Source organism: Bombus vosnesenskii, unplaced genomic scaffold (assembly GCF_011952255.1).
Source record: "Bombus vosnesenskii isolate JDL3184/JDL3185 unplaced genomic scaffold, Bvos_JDL3184-5_v1.1 scf7180000013348, whole genome shotgun sequence".
In the NCBI taxonomy this organism is placed as follows: domain Eukaryota; kingdom Metazoa; phylum Arthropoda; class Insecta; order Hymenoptera; family Apidae; genus Bombus; species Bombus vosnesenskii.
Genome location: NW_022882984.1, coordinates 1,243,125 through 1,264,576, shown reverse-complemented (window position 1 = coordinate 1,264,576; position 21,452 = coordinate 1,243,125). Strand labels below are relative to the sequence as shown.

The following is a 21,452-nucleotide window of genomic DNA, read 5'->3' as shown; positions in this document are numbered from 1 at the left end:
GTGTTCTTACACGATCGGCGAAGAGGCCGGCTCTCGACGAGTAACTGGAGGTAAGTGGCACGAGCTGTCGCGTGCAAGCACGCCGTGGCGGAACGACAACAACGGAACAGGTGCGTGGAACGAGAAGGGCCAGCGCGCGATCCGGCCGCGCGTGCGTCGGTATGCGAGCACCTTGAACGCGCGAGCTGGCCTGCCTCTCTACCTCGTTGCTCGTTGTTTTACGCGTCGGTGCCGGTCGAAGGTAACCGCGAGGGCAAAACAGGGAAATCGGAAGAAAGAAGGAAATGGAAACGGCGGGAACAGCCGAGAAACCGAGAGGAGATGGAGAGAAAAGGGAAGAAAAGGAAAGACGGACGGGAGAAGGGGAACGAGCCGGCGAGTCTTGGACGATCACGATCAGCGGGACAAAGCGGATCGCGTCACTGGCGACATCTAGCACCGTGTTCTGGGCTGTCAGACGGCTACGCGCCGCCTTCGATCCTGTATCGTGCGCGACCGTTCTCTTCCTCCTCTTCTCTTTAACCCTGCTGGATCGAGCGCAAATTCCACGCGCCACCACTCGTTCGATTTCGAATAATCGTTGGCGAGCTGCACCGATCGATCGATCGATCGTTCGATTGCGTGCGAACGTCGCGGCTACATCCTCGACGTCGACCGCGTTACACATCGTCACAGGTGTTCGTCGTTTCGTCGCATCGACGTTTCGTTCTTCGCGTGGGATTCGCAGGATCGCGAAACCGGCACGCGCGAACGTATCGTACGGCAAACCGCGCGTTCCACGCGTTCCAGAATACGAAGCACGAAAAATTCGCTGGGGAATCGGAACGAATCGACTTACCGGAACCGTCGACGTCGACTCGGTCGAAGTATCGCCACGCACCCGTGACACTCGGCGCCGACGCGTCGACGAGGCTACTGTCCGTTGGCCGCGATAAATCGAGACTTGGTACATTTGACGAGCGGGAAAGCCCGAGACGTGTTCGAAACGACGCGCGCTCTCTCTCTCTCTCTCTCTCTCTCTTTCTCTCTGTGGAATCCCCGCAACAACACTGTTTCGACTAACTTTCGCGTTTCTGCTCGCAACCGCGTAAAAGACCGCGCGCGCGCGCGGTGCGTCGCAAACGAAAACCACCGTTCGAAGAATCGAACCGCGCTACTGCGTTCGCGGGGCAACCTCGACTACCAACTACCGACGATTCCGCGTCAGCTGCTCGCCGCAGCTGCACTAAAGTTCCGTTGCGACTTCCACCACCGTGGATCGTTCGAGCGTGTAACGACTAACGAGGCTCCGTAGCTGCGTGTTGGACTAGCCAGAGCGGAGGTACAGCGGGGAAAGGCGACTGGAAATGGCCGAGAGTGGTGGCTACGTCGGAGATGGTCGTCGGGCCAGCGGCGGAGGTGACGGTGTGGTGGCGGTGGTGGCGGTGGTGGCGGTGGTGGTGGAGGAGGTGGCGGCAGAGTAGCAGCGCGGGAAGCTGGAGGAACAAGAGCTTGGGAATCGGGAGAAGGAGGAGAAGAAGGAGGAGAAGGAGGAAGAGGAGGAGGCAGTTGCCTCCGATAGAGAGTGGGTTCGCTCGGAGAACCGGTGAAGAGAACAGCGGAGGAGAAACTGCGAGCGAGGTTTCGACGAAGAGGGGGAGAACGTTCGAACTCGGCCTCTCTCCTCTCCTCTCTCTCTCTCTCTCTCTCTTCTCTCTCTCTTGGAAGCATGGGTTAGGAGTTAGGACATCGCCGATTCGATTACCCGGTAGTTTGACAATTTTTGTACGCGACAAAACGCGACAGCCGTCCGATTTCTATCGATTCGGAGCGAGTGAACGAGCGTCTCGCACGACGACTACCGATCTCGAGGAGCATTCTTCGACGTAGCACACGGCGGCAACTCGTTCGATCGTGGTCGCGTCCGCGGCTGGTCATACACCAGCGATAAGATAGACGACGGCAGCGGTCGACCGGATTGCGCGAATCGGTGCTGAGAAAGGTAGAAGGAAGACTGATCCGCGAGACGAGGCGAGAGAAGGAAGAAAGACGGAGGAGAAAAAGTTTGGTCGCGTCGCGGAGCACGAACGAGTAGCTACACACCGGCTACGAAACGTACGTTTTATCTTAGGGGGCCGGTGGCGAGAAGAGAGGAGAGAAGAAGAGAAGAGAGGCTATCACGCGCGTCCCTATTCGATCGGAATGCTGGAAAATGCCGATTCCTCGGCGCGGCGTACGACGACTCGAGACGACTCGTCCGACCCCGAACTTCGAACGACCAGCGACACCGCTGACTCGTTGGACCAGCGTTCCCGGTTCTTGGCCGGTCACGTATTCCTCTCGATCGGTGCCGTCGCGTTCGTCAACGGCAACGTCTTGGAAATCCGGCCGTTCTATCGACGGTGTTCCAATTCGATAATCGTATCGGCCGCGCGCATTCAATAATACGGCGTTTTTACGAGATATCCGGCAACGGAATATCGAGGATTTCGCACAAACAGCCTGCTCGCCGACCCGATCGATCCGCGAGCATTAACCTCGATACCATTAACGAGTTTACGATCGATTCGACCCGATGCGAAAGAAACGACGCGCTAGGTATGCACCTCCTCCTTTCTTGTTCCGCAGCAGCTTAGCGAGCACGACGAGCGGCTCCGATCCTCTCGTCGCCTCCCTCTCTTTCCATCTTTGCTCTCTTCTCCGTCGCGTCTCGACGATGTGGAGTATTCCGCGAGCGGATCTTCGTAACGAGAAGTACTACCTACCTTGTTAGCTTTGTTCGTGGAAGCGCGCCCTTGCAACGAGCCGCTGTAAGAAAGCTAGACCAGAAAGCAGAGTCGCACGCCACTCGTTATTAAATTCCACTCGGTCATCGCCGAACGTGCAAACAACGTTCGCGTCGAATAGTTTCGTTACCTCGCGACATCGCGGTCGAGCGCGCGAATCGGTTTTCGCGCGTGTCTCTGGAAAGAAAACGCGGAATTAAGACTCGATCGCGCTATCCGCGATCATCGACGCACGCGCGAGCAGGACGAAACGGAGGAATCGAAGAACGAAAAACAGAGGAGAGCAGATTGGACGGACAGCGGAGGGAAATGGACGAAGGAGAGACGAGTGAGAAACGGTCCTGTTTGCAACGAGCGGAACGTCAAACTGCAACCGCGTCGTTCGCTTTTGCTTTCTTTCGCGTAACGAGTGCAAGGTCGTGCGGAAACCTCGCTTGGCACAGTCCTCCGACCGGGTATCGCCTCGCGACCGTTACGGAGAAATTTCGCCTACTACGTAGGACGCGGGGCTCCTTCGATGACGCGAGGACCGCTCTCGCTGCTCGTTGCAACGCCACGGGACGAGCACGAAGCCGAAGAGTACCGTTGCTCCGCGATATCTCCTCTTCCACTCGAACCTTACGTTCGTTTTTCTCCACGTAACGGACAGCGTTCGGATCTGTTTCGACCGAGCGTCGGGTTCGTTACACGATATCGCTGTTGTCGTTGTTGACGCGTTGTCGGTAGCCGCGCGCGTGTCGATCGCCACGGCTCGTATCCGGTAGGCGCAACGCTTCGCTCGAGCCGCGTCGTGATCCGCTCCACGATAATAACGCGTATCGTATCGTGTCGTTTCGTATCGTATCGCATCGTATCGTATAATATCGTAAGGTGTGACAGGGGATCGGATCGGATCGAGTCGAACTCGGATTAACTCGCGCGAGAACGTACGCGTACGTATTGCACATTCGGTGTACGTAACGTGGGACATGCTCGCGGCAAGGTCGTTTAGGGATATCGCTCGCACGCGAGCCAAACATCTTTCGCGACCTGAAAAGGCAAACCTCGGCCAACGAGTTCGCTTTCGATTCACCGGTCGACCGTTGCTTAACGTTCGCCCGACTTCGGCCGATTTTCTCATCTCGCCGAGTGGCCCTTCCTCCCATCTTCCTCCGAGGCTTATCGCGAGAAAGAAACCACGCCGCGAAAAGACGTGCCAGCCGCGCGCCATAAACGATCGATCGAGAGCATTTGTTTGAATTAGCAAAATAAACGAGCGGCAAACGCTGAACAGACGTTCGCGTGGGAAGCGCCGTTTTCGAAATATCGTTGGCAGCGTCGCGGTCCGCTTGGCTACGCGACCACGCGCGAACCGCGAAACGCGAACCACGCGACTCGTCTTTCTTCCATCGTAACATTCCGATTCGCGGGATCAACGAAAAGAAACGATTCCTCGAACAGATTCCAGTCGCGAAATTTATTTTCTCTTGCGATTCTACGACGCGACCACGTTGGCCGATACGCGCGCGCGTTACACTAGCGGCTATTTTCGGCGAATCGAGCGTACGCAGCCTTCGCGCGCGTAACTACCGCGCGATGTTCGCCGAGCGTTACTCGAAAAACAAAGCCACGCTTTTCCTTTCCAACAGATAGCGAGAGTACGACGTCAGAGTACGTTCGACTCTGCCAGAGTTGCGAGCCCACGACTCGACCGGAAGCTCGAGTTTTCCGAGGATCAGAAAAACGGACGATAAATTTGCGGAAGTCTCGAGGGACCCTGTCGTTACCGCGCCTTATCTTACGGCTCATCGTTATCTTTCGGCTTATCCCTATCTTTCGGCTCGATCGGAACGATTTTCGTGGAATCTTTGAAACCGTCGGTCGCTCCATCTTCCATTAGGATGATTTACGAGAGTCCATCGAGCGAATCGTTGCGCGCTGCTTTCTCTCGACCCAGGCCGCCGGACGACCTTCTCGGGCCGCGCGAAATTTTCAAACACGCGACTAACGTACAAAGAAATTGCAAGGCGAGGTACACGTTGTAACATCGTCAGGTAGACCGTAGACGAGGAAGAAGGCGCAAACGCATCCTCGGCTGGTCAGCTCGCAGTTAAGTGGAGAACGTTGGAACAGGACGATGGACGGCCCACACGGCTGGCCCGCTCGGGGATATCGACCACCGAAAGAGAGGCAATAGGTATTTAGGGTAGGAGCCGAGAACCGAGGTAATTGGTCGGAAGAAGAGCCCTGTGAGAGAATTCTCTAACCGCGCGCTCCCCTTGCCGCCGTTTAGTCGGTTCGACCGCCTCGTTATCCCTGATTACCGCTCTCACGGAGATTCCGATCCTCTTCGAAAGAACTCCATTGGTGGTCCCAGGGGGGTTCGAGAATTTAGCGAGGTGGTCCGCTTTTAAATCATGCGCCGTGCCGACGAGCCTCTCTCTCTCTCTCTCTCTCTCTCTCTTTATCTCTCTGTCTCTTTCGCTCTACGGCGGAACGTCGCTCGACCCCGATAACCATGGCACGGCGTGGCGCGAAATTCAAAGCGGGCAACGTTCTTTCCGAAGCAGGTTCTCGAGGTCGCCACGCTCGCGACGCAATCTCGAGCGTGAAAAAGGAAGAAGGTTGCGGCGTACGATTCGCGCGTAATCTCGATCGCGTTTCCGGAAACGACCGTATCCTGCTTTAGCCTGGCCGAGCAGAAGGCGGAGAGAGAGAGCAGAAGTAGGAGGAGGAGGAGATGGAGGAGAAGGAGGATCGCGAAGCGGCAAGAGGACGGGTGTGCAAGGCACGCGAGCGCGCGGGATGCCTAGGCAGAGGGGAAGTCGGAGGAACTCGAGCCGACCGACCGTTCTCGGTCGTCCTGGCGAAGAGGCAAAGAGGCAAAGAGGCAGGTTTTATCGGTATATGGTAAGCTAATTAGCGGCGTTCGCAATCAATCGCTTCCGGAGGCGGTAACGAGCTGTCCGTCCTGCATCGGTCGCGAACCAACGCGCGCGCCGAATTTTCCGTATCGCCGTAGCGTTTGCGTATAGAAACGTGTGTTTTTCTTTCTTTTCTTTCTTTTTTTTTTCTTAAGCCGACCGAAATAAGCGACCGATCGATCGCGTAGCTGTCGCAATCGTGAATTACCGTGTAAGAAAGAAATCGCGGTCGTAATCGCATCTCGCGTCGGATCGTTCTTTCTTCCGAGAAGGTCGTCGATTGCCGACTCTCGGACGAGTTTCCGCGTAATCCCCACGGCGCACAGAGAACAGAGACACCGCGCACGTATTACCGTTCTTCGTCCGTTCTCGGCGAACACCATCGGCAGCTAAGAAACGAAAGACGACGCAACGACTGGCAACGAGCAACGGTGAAACAACAGAATCGCGACGATTCTCGACTGTCCGTGACTACCGGTACGAAGCGAACGACGCGATGCGACGCGACGCGACGCGACTACGCGACAGGGAGAAGGCGAAGCGGAAAGGTTGGCGAATCTATTTGTCGCTCGATGTCTCATCGAGGATGCGGTCTTTCCTCTAACGCGTCGCTTCCGACCGCGAACGTTCGTTCCTCGAAACGGCCTCGAACAAAAGCTCGGTTATCGCGATAAAACGCGTCCGCGCTTGTCGTCACACACGAAACCAACGTATATCACCGTGGTCGTTGCTGCGAACCGTTCGACGATCAAACTCGCTCGAAACGAACGTTCATCGACCGTGCAAAAGATTTATCGTGGAATGCGGTGCACGCGAGGTCCGATCGCGTTTTATCGCGGATGCGTCGGTGCGTGTAACTATCGGAAAATCATGGAACAAAACGCGCATTGTCATCGAATTGCCAGACGAAATGACGAATCTTTCGACTCGCGCGATTCCTTCGTTAACTAACGAGTCGGCAAAGCAGAATCACGGCGCCAGAATGAATCATCGTGGCGTGGCTCGGCGATTCGAGCAACGCGTTTCATCGAGTTCTATCCACTTCTCGAGGATACCGCGGTAGCGTGGCTTGGATCGCGAATCGCGGCTCGTTGGCCATGAAACCGCGCGAGCAAACTCGCAATAGGAGCGATCGATCGAGCGAAAAGTTTCCACGCCAGCGCCTCCGTCACCTGTTTCGATCGATCCAACAACCAGCTTCCCGAAACGCATTTTTCAGGCCAATTCGACGGAGAAGTATCGCAGGAGGACGAACGAAAATAAGCAGGAGGAGAGCTACTGAGCAGACTCGACGTTGCCGTCGTTCAGCTCGATCTCCGCGATGTCGGATTCCCTGGAGCCTTCGAGTCGTCGAATCGCCTGGACCAGCCGCGTCTTCAACTTGTTCACCTCCTTGTTGGACGCGATGGGTGTGAGCGCGTTCCACGTCGACGACGGTCGCGTCTCCGAGCTTCCAGACTTTTTCAAAACGGACTTCAGCAGAGCGGCCAGAGCCGCGTCGGCGATTTCTTCCCAGTCCTGTTTGCACACGCGAAGCTTCGTTATGTCTGAATGAACCGTGCGAAGCTGCACGTTATCGACGTTGCGTATGACGTTACTTACGAAACGATCGCACGGACGTGGTTCGAACCCGATCGCTGCCCGCAGCGCTTCGTATTTATCGTTGGTCGCGTTCGATCGTACCAGCAACAATAACAACTCGACGCTGCATCGAAGCTCGTGGCCGGCCCGTTCTCGTTCCTGAGACAATTCGTTGTGTTTAATTTACTTATCGATTTAATACTTTGACTGCCACGTTGGTCAAATACAATACGATCAAATACAATAATCGGTCATTGATGACCGGAGCGCTTCAACTTCTTACGAAACTTCCTCCACTTCTTCGACTTCCGTTACAACTTGTTAAAAATTGTACGAAGATTGACAGTTAGGGCATTTCGAATATTACCGATAAATAGAAGATACTTTGAGACAAAAAGTGTCCCATTGAACGATTAAACACTTTTATCAGAAAATCGATAAAAAAAAAAAATGAGGACTACTCTTGCATCTAACGATGCACTGTGTTTACGTCCATATGTTCGAGGGGAAATCTACGAGTATTATTCCAAACACAGCTTAGAAAATAATCGTAAATGCCGCTTTATAATCGTATAATTGAAGTTAGAAGTGTGCACATACCTTACTGTTATATATAGAACGAGCAAATACCGTTTACTAATATCTTCTACGCGTTTCAACGATATATTCTGCACGTTTTGCTCGCGACGAAATAACAAATGCGAATGGTTTGTCGAAATAAACGAAGACTCGTTATAATATGTCGCTATCAATTGTTACCAAGGCGCCACGGTGGTCACCCGTGACCACCGACGAGATAAACGGTCCATTGGGCAAGAACGTTGTCTTACGTCGTTAATTTATTATTATTTTGCCGTTGTACGCTTCGAATAATAAAAATACTCCCGTGGCGTCCTCAGCGAAACTTGTGATTTCCGCGTGGCAGTCAAAGTGTTCCAAACCAAAACCAAGTTACAGCATCAACAGCTGACGGTGTCAGATAGGATACTGTAATAATAATAAGACCATCGGCATTTGCAATCTTTGTAAAAAAATACGTATGCGGAAAATGCACGCGGAAGAAGGAATAATTTAAGTTATATTTGTATTTTATTTATTCTATCACGTTTATTACGCTTATTATTATACAGGGTGGTTGGTAACTGACGGTACAAGCGGGAAGGGGGTGATTCTACGCGAAAAAAGAAGTCGAAAATATGGAATAAAAATTTTTCGTTCGTGGCTTTGTTTTCGGGAAAATCGACTTTGAACTTTCGCTCGGTACGCGTGCACTTTGTCGCATCTCGTTACAACGGATCTCACCGTAGATCGTTGTCTCGATGGAAAAATTAAAAAAAAAAATTTTTATTCCATATTTTCGACTTCTTTTTTCGCCTAGAATCGCCCCCTTTCTGCTTGTACCTCCAGTTATCAACCACCCTGTACTTGTTATATTTACCAATGCAAATTTATTTTAATATCCTTGTTACCAAAGATTTTGCTACTGAATATTCTTCGTTATTGTACTTGTTGTTATTATTGAAGTTGTTATTATATAGTTTTTATGATCTCTGAACATGGAGTTTCTTTTGTAAGATAACAACAGATCAATAAATATAAAGATATTCTACTGTTACGTATTTTTTAAAGACCAGTCGTTTCGACTGGTTTTGGTAGAGAATAGCCGCGTCTCGAATGTCGGTAGTTCTAGTGTTAACAGCTGATCGAACTTAGCTTTAATAGCAATAGTACCTGAGCGAATAGTACTAGTAAAAGTAACGACTTCAAGCGACTCGCACCGTGCACACAAACGGGAAGTCTCGTACAACGATTACCTCGCTTTGCTTTTGTAAATCGCTGGCTAACAGCTGCTGCGACGCGTATACGAGTAGCGTGGAATTCTTAATCGATGCCTGGGACATTCGAAGCGATTTCTTCGTACTTTATGAATGAAACGTTGAAAACATGCTACCGTTTAATATCTCGAGATATCGCGTTATGCGTTTCACGCGGAAGAAAACACTACTTGATTTCGCCTACTCTATAAATGACGCAGCAGTGGACAAACAAGGAACTACAACCGCTTTAGACGTTACTTTTTCCTTCTCGTTATCTTTTGCTGACCGTATTAATTAATCGTGTAAGAAAAAGAACGCCTTAAAATCATCGAGTGTCGTTACGGAGCACCACGCGAATTTCCAAAAAACCTTTGGCCCTTAACTTCTCTAATTAAAAAATTGCATAATTTTTTCACGTTCTAAAATAATTTCATGGCTAATAAACAAATTTAGAAAATCGCGTTTTGCAAGTACCTTTTTGATAATTACGTGACGTGTAATAAATTTTGAAATACAAAATACACGATAATAAGTTTTAGTCCGAACGGTATCTTGTCTTTTTTTTCATATTTTCGATTACCAGGAAGCTATAGTCATTTCGAAATACGGAAAAATCATGCGAATTTGAAAACGTACAAAATTTGGCCCGTGTTCGAATTCTGCGTTCGCGTCGACGATTACACCGGAACAAAAACTCTCTGTAAACGAAAGTTTGCTATTAATATAGAACACATTTTTTCACGCTTTTTATGGCGAACGGAAGTATTCTAAAATATACAAAATATGTAGATTTTCTGGACCGGAGCTTCTAATTTTAATAGAACGAAGGGCTAAACAGTTCTGACGCACGCCGTGCCGACATCGCACTCGGGATAAACTGTACGGTACTTGACGCTCTGCTCCAGTCATACCCAGGATAAACTGTTAAGGGATTAAAATACTTTACCCGTCTCTAGTTATACCATACTTCGAATACGCGTCTCAAATATGGAATCCAGCACGGTCGAATCGCGTGAAATTGCTCGAAAGTATGCAACATAAATTTCTAGTATAAGCAAAAACTTGCCGTAACTATGAAAATATTCTTATCGCTTCGAACATGCTCACGCTCCATCAACGTGCCACCATACAGGATCTGACTTTAGTTTTAGAGATCCTCAACCAATTCGTTCACCATCCAGAAATTCTCGTACTTTTGAAAATTATACGATCCTGAGGTCATCGTTAAAAGAAGGCAACTTTTCCATATCGTTCCATATAGAAGTAACTTTGGTAACTTCGGCTGTATCGATAGATTTTGCTCGATCGTGAACTGTCTTAGCGAGATCGCTGACTTTTTCATCCTCAAACCCCTTAACCCCTTAACCTACGATTTACCTTCGAGAATTTACGTTTGATCCGATCATCTGCTACGAGCTATGCTCGTAGTATTTACGTTTGGTCAGATCATCGTACTACGGGCAATGCCCGAAATATTCAGGTTTGGTTCTATCATCTACTACGGGCCATGCTCGCAATATTTACGTTTGATCAGATCATCGTACTACGGGCCATGCCCGTAATATTTAGGTTTGATCAGATCATCGTACTACGGGCCATGCCCGTAATATTTAGGTTTGATCAGATCATCGTACTACGGGCAATGCCCGAAATATTAAGGTTTGGTCAGATCATCGTACTACGGGCAATGCCCGAAATATTCACATTTGGCCCGATCATCGTACAAAGGGCCATGCCCAAAATATTCACGCTTGGCCCAATAATCTACGACGGGCCATGCCCGTAACATTTAAGTTTGGTCAGATCATCTACTATAAGCTATGCCCGTAATAATTACGTTTGGCCCAATGATCGTACAAAGGGCCATGCCCGAAATATTCAAGTTTGGTCAGATCATTGTACTACAGGCAATGCCTGAAATATTCAGGTTTGGTCCTATCATCTACTACGAGCCATGTTCGTAATATTTACGTTTGGTCAGATCATCGTACTACGGGCAATGCCCGCAATATTTACGTTTGATCAGATCACCTACTATGGGTTATGCCCGTAATGTTTACGTTTGATCAGATCATCGTACTACGGGCAATGCCCGAAATATTCAGGTTTGGTTCCATCATCGTACTACGGGCAATGCCCGCAATATTTACGTTTGATCAGATCATCGTACTACGGACCATGCTCGTAATATTTAGGTTTGACCCGATCATCGTACTACGGGTCATGCTTGCAATATTTACGTTTAGTCAGATCATCTACTATGAGCTATGCCCGCAATATTTACGTTTGGCCCGATCATCGTAGTACGGGCCATGCCCAAAATATTCACGCTTGGCCCAATCATCTACAACGGCCCATGACCGTAACATTTAAGTTTGGTGAGATCATCTACTATAGGCTATGCCCGTAATATTTGCGTTTGGCCCGATCATCGTACTACGGACCATGCACGAAACATTCACATTTGGCCCGATCATCGTACAAAGGGCCATGCCCAAAATATTCACGCTTGGCCCAATCATCTACGACGGGCCATGCCCGTAACATTTAAGTTTGGTCAGATCATTTACTATAGGCTATGCACGAAATATTCACATTTGGCCCGATCATCGTACAAAGGGCCATGCCCGAAATATTCACGTTTGGTCCGGTCGTCGTACTACGGGCTACGCCCGTAGTTGTAGTTTAAGAGGTTAAGGCATCCACAGTATCTTAGACGAAATTGCAAATGTCGCCGCTTATATTCAGTGCTCCTTCTTCTTCTTTAAATTAACTACAACTTGGAGTATCCGGTACCAACCGACGCATGCTCGTTGAATGAAATAAGCAAAAAATGAATAAACTCACCGCTCGCGCTTGCGCGAGTTGCTCGAGAAGCGCGAAGATCGCGTCACAAGTGGAATCGAAGAGGAACGGCAATCCGGTATCGTGCAGAGATCGCTCGTTTCTTTCTCTCACGGCTCGCAGCATTTTTCTTTCCACGTTTCTCAGCTGACTCGTCAGCAGACCTATCTCGTTCTGTGCTCGACAATGAATACAACACCGTATAGTTTCGACGATTCTATGAAAGACGACGTTGATCGGTTGCCTCCGTACTTACCGTTATTCTGTTAATCTTTTGTCGCGCTGCAAAATGATCGTCTATCCGTTGATGCACCAACCGAATATGATTTTGTCCTATGGTCGTCCCGACACTTTCCTCCTTTTTGCTCCTCGATCTGTCGATCAGTCGAGAAACGACCAAGGTCGACGACAACCCGTCGTTGGACTGTACCCGATATCGATTTCCGGCATTACCGGAAACGACGGTGACCGTGTGGCCAGAATTCAGGTGCCGCAAACCCAGAGCGTTCCACCCTTGTCTTTGCGACTGATCCGCGCTGAATTCTGAACAGACAACGTTCGCGTTCCTGAGCCACGGGTCCATAGCGTTAACGTGCAAGAATTTTTTCAGAACGATGAACGATAAATTAGCCGTTTTCGAGTTTCGCACGTGCCGAGGAAGAGGTGGAAGCGATAAAAAGAAAGCCACGGCGAAAAGGGGAGACGAAGAGCGCCGCGAGGCGAATAAACGACAGATTCGGATCGTCGATCGACGGAACGGAATTTAAGACGCGTTTACCGGGGAACAGCTGGGTGAAGGTGAGCGAAGGAGCGCCGCTCTTGATCACGGTGACGAAGGAGGCCGAGCTTTCAGGCGGGCAGCTTCTCAACATCGTCTTCAGGGGCAATTGGCTGGTTCTTCGCACCGATCTTAAGGCACCTGCGTCCGTTCGGTAAGTCACGGTCGCTCTGATTTCCGAAGAGATCGCCGGCAAATCCCCGTCCACGTACACCCGGGTCTTCGTCGCGTGTCGCTCGCCTGGAAGTTGAAAATTCGGCTGACGTAAAACGGCCAGACACGAGTGTCTTCGAGTTCGCTTACAGAGATTCGGAAGAGCGTAGAAATCGTCAGCGACGACCAGAGGTTTGGATACGTCGACGCAGACCTGGACGTCGCTGAGGACCGCGTACGACGACAACTCTATGGTGACGTTGCAGATCGGTTGCAGCTGCGCCTCCATCTCGCTGTCTGAACGATGATCCGACAAATTCGAATCCAGCGACACGTTTATCGATACTATGAGCTCCGCGTCCATTCCTGCGTCGCTGGTGCGATCCTCTGTCGAACGATCGTTGTTCAATGTCACTGCGATCGTACGAAACGCGTGGCAATAGCCGTCGTCGTATACGCGCGCTATGGTCTCACCGGAATCCTTGCTCTTCCTCGAGAGAGCTCGCAGTTCCGCCAACTCCTGTTCCGCTGCGGTGTAATCGTAACCCCGTGGATGAAGCGGCGGCGCGACGAATAAACTCGGCTCCGAACCTAAGTAGCAGGCTTCCAGTCGACCATCGGCTGACAAGACTACGATCACGCCCTGCAGGTGCTGTAAACATCGCGAGCCACGACAATTGTCCCCAAACGGTAACCGTGAAATGCAAAGAGCGCGGCCCTGTTTCGCGATAAGCCAAACTCGCGTTGGCTCGACTCGGCCCAACTCGGACTCACCTCTAATTGAACTCTGGCAACGGCAACCGGCGCGAAAGGCAGTTGGGCCGACCATTTCAACGTGCTACCCTCGTAAATCATGAGAGTGCTTGTGTCGGCGATTACGAGCACCATCAACTTCCCGTCCGGTTCTGAAAGCATCGTCGTCATAGAGGTGGATCAGTGCGTCTGTGTTTTCCATTGAACCGATAACGCACGAACCGACCTCAACCATCCAGCTAATTACCGATAACGTAAGCTCGAAAGCAGAGCGGCTTGTATTCCAGCCTCTTGGCGTACTTGACCGACGTACAATTGTCCTTTAGACAGTACAGATGTTTCTCGCCGAGAACCACTATGCCAACCTCGAAGCTGCTCAAAGTGACAGCCTCGATGCCGAGAACCGCTTCGCCGATGTTGTACGTCCAATCTGGCTCGAGGCTCGTGGCATTGGCGCGCCGATGCGGCGCGTCGCGCTCCTCCGCGCCGTTCGCGCTCCCGGAGACTCGTTCCGTGCTTCTCGACCACTCCGCCATACTTTGGTACCTACGCAATGGCAACGCAACCCACGCCATATATCTTACTTACTTACTTACTTATTTAATTACGCGTTACGCTCGAGTCGCTACCGCGACACCGAGTTTTATTAGCGGCCGTGGTCGAGCGGACGACGCGACGACGCATCGAGCAAGCACGTGCCTGTGACACTCGAGATACCAGGAGGAGCTGGCGGCGACGAACAGATCGTAGCGCGGAACGTAAATGATCGGCTCGGCCAACAACCGATTGCGCGTCACCTGGCTGAACGCGAACATCTCCTGCTCGTAGAACAGAAGCGTCCCGTCCAGGCATTGAACGCAGAGAAAGTCTCTGCCGCGAACGCCGCCGAACGGTCCTATCGTCAACGATGCCGGAAATCTCGGCAGCGGATGCTCGTAAGCGATCTTCAGTTCGCACCGATCTCCTGTCAAGCAAACGCGTTTACCGTGTAAACTTGATGCGAAACTGGGCACTCGGCTCTGGCAGAGACGGAGAAAGGATCGCGCGACTGCCCGATACCATCCGACCGCCGAATATTCGACGTCCGCGACTTTACGCCCGGAGGCGTGTTCTTTCGCCGTGTCGCGTCTCCCGTGAAAGCTGTTCCCCGCTCTCGTCTCCGCTCGCCGAGAACGAAGAACGTGCGCGATCGTCGCGATCTTTTCCAACGCGTTTCGCCGTCGTCGCTTTCCAGACGATTGCGAAACGCGCGCGAGAAACGACGCAGGAGAGCACCAGAGGAGAGTTTGTACTATCGGCGGACAAACCGTATTCGGTGGATTGGTCGACCAGAGCCACGTTGTAAACAGTCAACTTGGATGGCGTCAATACCGCCAAACGTAGATCTTGCGATCCTCTGCAACCAACGATCGTCGTGAACCTCTCGTAATTCGCAACGTTTCGTCGACTTTCGACCACCGATACTCACGAGACGAACTTTCCCGCCTTCATATCCACGATGCAACCGTCTAATCGAGTCTCGATCATCAAATCCGTGGACTTGTAGTTGGTCGGTGATTTCGTTTCGTCCACCCATCGCGACGACGGACTGTACATCCTTAGGTAACCGTCGTGACTTCCCACCACGAGCACGTCTTGTCTCTCCTTTCCGAACAACGGCGCTGCCAATAGGCTGTGCTTATCGAATGTTTCGTTCGCACCGCACCTCGTTCGCCACCACTCTTTCGTCTTGAACAACGACATCGCTGTCTAAACGCTCGAGGACCAACGAAAATGGTTTACTATCTCGCGGCCGCTTGCCTCGCGTTTCTCTTTTCTACCCTCTATCGGCGTTACTATGGAGTCGCTGCTTCAAAACACGGCGTTCGAGCGGAATTTGTTACGTAACTTAAGTCGACCGACGTGGTTCGATAGCGGCACTCGCGTGCGTCGCTAGCCCATTCGACGCTATCGCCCGACGATCATAAATCGACCGACCGTTTGGACAACTTTTCCGTGAGAAGGATCAAACGTTTGGATCCTTACGTTTCTTCTCTGTATTCTTTTTTCTTTTTTCGGTTCGCTGACTCGATCGTTCGCGTATGGAACCCGCTCGACGATCGAATCGAATTTGGCGCCGCGGGTACGTTAGTTATCCGCGACGCCGCTAGATAGCGAGACTTACCGGCAGTCGCGCGCAGCGCAAGTACGCGAAAGCGTCGACAGTGGCTCTGCAACGTACGTGACAGTTCAGTGTTTTGAATTTTGGAGAAATCGAAGATTACTTGGAGTTAAGAAAATTAAGACGATATGGAGCCCCAAGACGTTTACTACAGTAAGGCGGAATACGTAGAAACGGTAGGAGAAGTCGAAACTGGTATTCGATAACGGTAAAAGAATACGGACGACCTTAACCTCTTTTTCCGTTTCTCTTGATTTTAACGTTTCAGGCATCCGGCAATAAAGTAAGCAGACACACTGTTCTGTGTGGTTCGCAGAATATCGTGTTGCACGGTAAGGTGATCGTACAGTCGGATGCTATTATCAGAGGCGATTTGGCAAACGTTAGGACGGGACGTTATTGTATTATCAGCAAGAACGCTATTATAAGGCCACCATTTAAGAAGTTCAGCAGAGGGTTGGTAGTTGGCGGCTCGGTGATCGCCGACGCATTAAAGAAACGACGGAAAGTTTATCATCGGCCTAACGTCTGATTTCATTTCGTCGTTTCTTCAGCGTTGCCTTCTTTCCTTTGACGATGGGAGATCACGTGTTCGTAGGAGAACGGGCGGTGATTAACGCAGCTATCGTCGGCTCTTACATATACATAGGAAAAAATGCAGTAATCGTACGTATAAGGCATACACGCGTAAACTTTATTTATACGTATTTGCACGAATTGAAGCAACGGGATAACAGAAAGAGTAAGTGCTTGTTGAACTACGCAGGGGAGAAGGTGCGTCCTGAAAGACTGTTGCTACATCGAGGATGGAGCGGTGGTACCACCGGAGACCGTGGTACCCTCGTTTACCCGTTTCGCCGGCAACCCTGCCAAGTGCGTCGAAGATTTACCCGAGTGCACGCTCGACCTCATGCTGGAATTCACCAAAAATTACTATCAACACTTTTTGCCGTCCAACGTTTAACGGGTTTGTACGCGCGTGGAGAACAGAATTTATACGGAAACATGTTAATATGCATTACTTATCTCGTACGTTTTCATTGAACCGAATTCACCGAATCCCCGATGGTCGAACGTGTTCCTCGTCGTTGACGATCATCCGCGTCCTCTGACACCGATCCGTTCTCCGTTTCCTTGCTCGGAAAGCGACGACTCTCCTCGATGAACTCAAACGGATCGCCTTCGTTCCAAGGTGTCGCGTTGTCGTTCGGTGTTTCACCGGGAAACGGCAAGGCGTCCGAGGCGAACCTCTTCACGGCCCGGAGGTCGATCAAGCTTCCTTTCCTATGCCACAGATGTTCCACCGCCAACACAACGAGACTGAGAAGCGCCCCGTAACCCACCGCCACCAACGCGAAATAGCACTCGGTGAGTCCTATGCTGACGAAGCTCGTTTGTCCTTGGCATTTGGGCTTCTTCGTGTACAACCGGCTGTCTTCGCGGGTTTGCAGACCAGTCTCGGCCAACGCCAAAGCCCTGAAAACGATTCCTTTTGTTTCCTACCGTACCACTGCCGTGTATCCGTACCGTCTTACGCATTTTTTACGATCTCCAGATACGGCGATCGAGTTGGGATCACCAGAAGCGGATATAACATGTTCAGTATATCGATCTCCGTGATCCCGCACTTCTCTTCCTCCCGATACGTCTCCTGCATTATCTTGTAGAACGCGCCCAGTTCCGAGTGGAACGCGAACAGCTCGTCTTTAACGCGTCGAACCCCTTCTTCGACCGGTAACCACGAGCTGTTGTGACCCTTTGGTTCGATCTTTTCCACTATGGCTTTTCGCAGAGGATCTTGAAAGCTCTGCGAGAAGATCGGCAAACGGACATTGTTACTGGATCGAGTTGGTAAACTGCGTTGCAGGAGGTGCGATTCTTCGCGAATTCTTGGTCCGCCTACCTTGAGGTAGTGTCGAACGTGGACCACGTCTTGCGCCCCCAATTTTAACGGGCTGTAGAACAGGTCGGCGATAGTTCTGATAGAGTCGGTGGTGGATTGGAGCAGAGCGACGATATTGGCCGTGTAAGAGGCGTACAGGTTGAGAGCGGCGAGTAAAAGCATCAAAGTGACGATTCGCGAGGGAACGCGATACGGCTCGTAAGAGTATCCTGCGGAATTGCGGTTCCATTTTACCGACTCGTCGGAGAGGGAACGCGAACGAACGAAAGGAAGGACATACACCGCCGTTCATAGTATTGGAACACTCGTAGAAAGCGAGGAAAATAACGATGATTAGGAGATCGTTAAAATATCCAAGAATTACTGTCCGCTTTGATAGTTATGTACAGATGTATAAAGATTCGTAAGATAAAAGAGAATTCGTATGTCGCGTTGTATAACGTTATAATAATAATCTCATCGTTCGTCGATCGTTACTTTAACCAATTCCGATACTCGTAATAGTAATCTCTTTCTACTTTATTTATTCTTATTTACCTGTAAATTTTGATTCGTGCTAGGTAAACTTTTCTGAACTCGTAATTTACACGTTAGAAGAATGAAAACGTACGATACGTCGCGAGACTTTTGCAAAACATGTGGCAAATTTTTAGAAAATTTTAATCGCTTAATCGTTCGTCTGATAACCTAAGCTGAGATTATCGTATCCCGTAAAAATTCGAATCGCGCGTTACATTGTTCCAATACTTGGAAACGAGAACGAACTTACCTTGTTGCGCAAAAGCACCCAACACGACCATGAAATTATCACTGAGCGTTTGTTCGTCCAGATGAAATTGCTGCCAATATGCGGCGCTTTTCGCCGATGCTCCCCGACGATATTCCCATTTGGAGGAAAAGTAGAGCAAGCCGAGTACCAGCAGAAGAAAAACGCCGATCGCTATCCAGACGGATCGTTGAAACGGCAGCGTGAAAATGTTGCTCACGGTGGACAGCAAAGGCGCACGGAAAATGAATTTCGCTCTGTCGCGATTTAAGCTTGTACATACGTTCGCGCGGATGATCGTCGCGTCCTTCGTTATCCAACGACACGACTTACTTGGTGCGGGTATAAAGTTGTACATAATCGATTACACCGATACGCTGTTGAATAAGATAGGTTGCCGTGCCTCCTATATCGATCTCTCGTCGTTGCAGCATCCCGGTGAGGCCGTTCCACGACCCGTTCTCCAGTCGATATCCCCAGGTGTTGGTCACGCGAAAGTCGATGCTAAATCGATGCGGAAAGAAAAAAGGCAGCTCGTTAGAACGCATGATCTCCTAGGAGCCGAAAAGTTCGTCACAGCGGGAGACATTTCGGCCCCTGTCGGATGCTGGTTGCCATGCAAGAGAAAGGAGAAGCGACGCGGCAGGGGAACGCGAATGCGACTCACGTTGCATTCATTCGGCTCGCTATATGCAACATCCAAGGATAGTTGGCCTTCGTAACCGCATCTATATGCTTATTTTCGTAATCGGTTAAGTGGTTGATCGTATCGGGATCCGTCATCTATGGGAATGCAAATGCAAGGCTAATTTATTAGGCGACGATTATGTACGCTCGCGAGTTTGAAAACTCCGCCAGCGAACGAGCGTTAGACGCGACGCGACGCGACGTTACGCTCGTTGTTGCAATTTGCAAAACTCGTTATCTTAATTTCACTTATCGTTGTTTGCGCGATCCAAAGTGAAATTCATCGCGGCACGTGTTCGCAAATCCGCGGCGGATAATTCTTTGTTCGACGATCGCGTGTCGAGAGATACCACGAGACAGGATTTCAGAGGCGTCCGTCGAAGGTTCCTTCTTCGTCGCGACGCCGCGTGCAGATTCGCCGCTCGAACGCCGCCATCCACCGTCCAGTTTCCTCGATCCTCCGTTATAACACCGTGATACGGGCTAGGCCTGTACACGGACGTTATTTCCGCGAAGCTATCGTCGTCTCGCAGCTTCGTCGCCACGATCACCTCGCTGTCTGGGTAAACGGCCATATCGCTGAACGTTCGATCCACGCGAGCCATCGAGTTTCCAGCGATCGTGCCATCTCGAAGCAGAAGCCATCTGATCGGCGCTGAGAACTGGCCGCTCGCGTTCGCCTGCGAATCGGATGGACGCGACGTCGTTAGAGATCGAGCGCGACATTTCGCTGCTTCTCGTTTCGAACGTGACGACGCACCGCTCGCAAGAGTGGAATCGCGTAGTCGCAATCCAGGTCCACCACGTACAAAATCCGATGTTCCCAGCCGTCGTGGCGCGTTCGTAGCTCGAATCCCTGCAACTCGCCGTGTATGTCGTGAGCCAGACCCTTTCTCGACATCCTTCTGGACAGCTCGATCGCGCCGTCTACGAACGGAAACGATCGTTCGACTTATCGATGCGCTGCGTTACCAAACGTTAACGAGATTCTCACTTTCGCCTTACCATGGTCGACACGACAGAGATGCGCCGATACTCTTACCGGTGGAAACAGCACGGTGACGGAGTCGTGGATCAGGTCGACGAACCACGAGTCGAACGCAACCGCTGGTCGAGTAGCGGCGAGGATCGCCACGATACCGAGAACTCGACCGAGAAACAGCATGACGTCGTCGAAGGAACGAGCGTCGGGAAATACCGCGCGACTGTCCCTCGACGACGTCGGACGTGGGACGACGCTCGCTGTACTTGAAATATTCAAAGGTTCGCGAGGAACCGCCCTATCCGCAAACTACCGGCTTCGAAAATAACGGGCTAGCTACTCGCGCGGATACGTCGTGGATTCTCCGTGCCGCGTTTTCCTCGCGACAGCGGCAATTTGCCGCTTCGTGGAAATCGTCGCGACGAAGGGTACGCTCGATGCTGCCGATGTAAATGGAGAGGCAGGCCGTAACGTAACGCGGTTCCTCTTTCCAATCGATGAATCGCTCGGTCGAAGATAACTATCGGCGATTAGACGATTGAGTCGAGACACGATTATTATCGGGAAGGCTAAACCGAATCGAAAGAGAGCGTCGCGTCGCGTCGCGTCGCGCCGGTAAGGCGGACAAGCGACGGAGTAGGTAGAGACGGACAAAGATGGTGCGACGTAGAAATGGAAGAAAGAGGACGATATGAGCGCGGGAGAAGGTTATTAGGCAATCGCGCGTAGAAATTCTCACAAAGGGGAGATGCAGCGTTGCGCGCGGCTCTCATCGGTGTATCGCGTGACGACTTGGTGATAGACACGTGCGCCGAGCCCACGGAGTAGTCGATATCAGCGGCAGGTCGTTTGTCGACTCGCGGAGGTGGGCTGCCCTCCTACCAAACGTCACGCCGGAGTATGCAACTGCGATGAGCTACGCGTGCTAAGGATTACATCGGATTTACGCGAAACCGGCGCGTCACGAGACCGCTCGTGCCTCTGCGTCAACATCGACGGATCAGCATCGACATAGCGGTATTTTCCTCGAATTTCCCTGACCGATTCCTTCGGATCACGCGCGCGCGCCAACGCGTCGAAACAGCGAACGGAACGAAAGGGACTCCGGAGTCCTTAAGCTGCGATCGTCGAACGCCTACCCATTAGTTTGTCGACCTATCGATGGCGAGGTCGAGGCGAACAAGCTAGCGCGAACGCCACGGGAATCGTTGATTTCCACCAACGTCGAGGTCTCGTTAACCGAGAGCATTCGCGTTCGTGCTCGGAATAAGTTGCGGCGGAATGGAGCGCGATGACGCATAACCAGGTTGAATTCGTCGAGTCCAGCGAATCGCCCGCTTCTTACTAGATCGGAAGAGC

At 51.1% G+C, this 21,452-nt stretch overlaps 2 protein-coding genes across 2 annotated transcripts in view; one reads left to right on the top strand and one right to left on the bottom strand.

The window, feature by feature from the left end:
• LOC117236268 (protein PTHB1-like) overlaps positions 1-21,452 on the bottom strand; it is a 26,111-nt gene extending 4,659 nt beyond the window's left edge. Inside the window, exons 1-21 of the mRNA XM_033499071.1 lie at positions 20,117-21,452; positions 19,872-20,038; positions 19,462-19,791; positions 19,092-19,207; positions 18,758-18,928; positions 18,428-18,681; positions 17,659-17,867; positions 17,291-17,562; positions 16,796-17,231; positions 15,063-15,343; positions 14,902-14,990; positions 14,208-14,558; positions 13,842-14,177; positions 13,616-13,746; positions 13,316-13,493; positions 12,992-13,228; positions 12,689-12,928; positions 12,167-12,453; positions 11,914-12,084; positions 7,271-7,408; positions 6,841-7,186 (exon numbers count right to left, since the gene is read on the bottom strand). Of these exons, the coding sequence (XP_033354962.1) occupies positions 6,944-7,186; positions 7,271-7,408; positions 11,914-12,084; positions 12,167-12,453; positions 12,689-12,928; positions 12,992-13,228; positions 13,316-13,493; positions 13,616-13,746; positions 13,842-14,177; positions 14,208-14,558; positions 14,902-14,990; positions 15,063-15,343; positions 16,796-17,231; positions 17,291-17,562; positions 17,659-17,867; positions 18,428-18,681; positions 18,758-18,928; positions 19,092-19,207; positions 19,462-19,791; positions 19,872-20,038; positions 20,117-20,276 (4,797 nt within the window). The 5' untranslated portion in view covers positions 20,277-21,452 and the 3' untranslated portion in view covers positions 6,841-6,943. The remainder of the gene's footprint in view (positions 1-6,840; positions 7,187-7,270; positions 7,409-11,913; positions 12,085-12,166; positions 12,454-12,688; positions 12,929-12,991; positions 13,229-13,315; positions 13,494-13,615; positions 13,747-13,841; positions 14,178-14,207; positions 14,559-14,901; positions 14,991-15,062; positions 15,344-16,795; positions 17,232-17,290; positions 17,563-17,658; positions 17,868-18,427; positions 18,682-18,757; positions 18,929-19,091; positions 19,208-19,461; positions 19,792-19,871; positions 20,039-20,116) is intronic.
• Positions 15,790-16,780, top strand: LOC117236407 (dynactin subunit 5). The gene is made up of 4 exons (XM_033499329.1): positions 15,790-15,931; positions 16,024-16,211; positions 16,310-16,421; positions 16,522-16,780. The coding sequence occupies exons 1-4, from the start codon at positions 15,884-15,886 to the stop codon at positions 16,717-16,719; spliced, it is 546 nt and encodes a 181-aa protein (XP_033355220.1). The 5' UTR covers positions 15,790-15,883; the 3' UTR covers positions 16,720-16,780.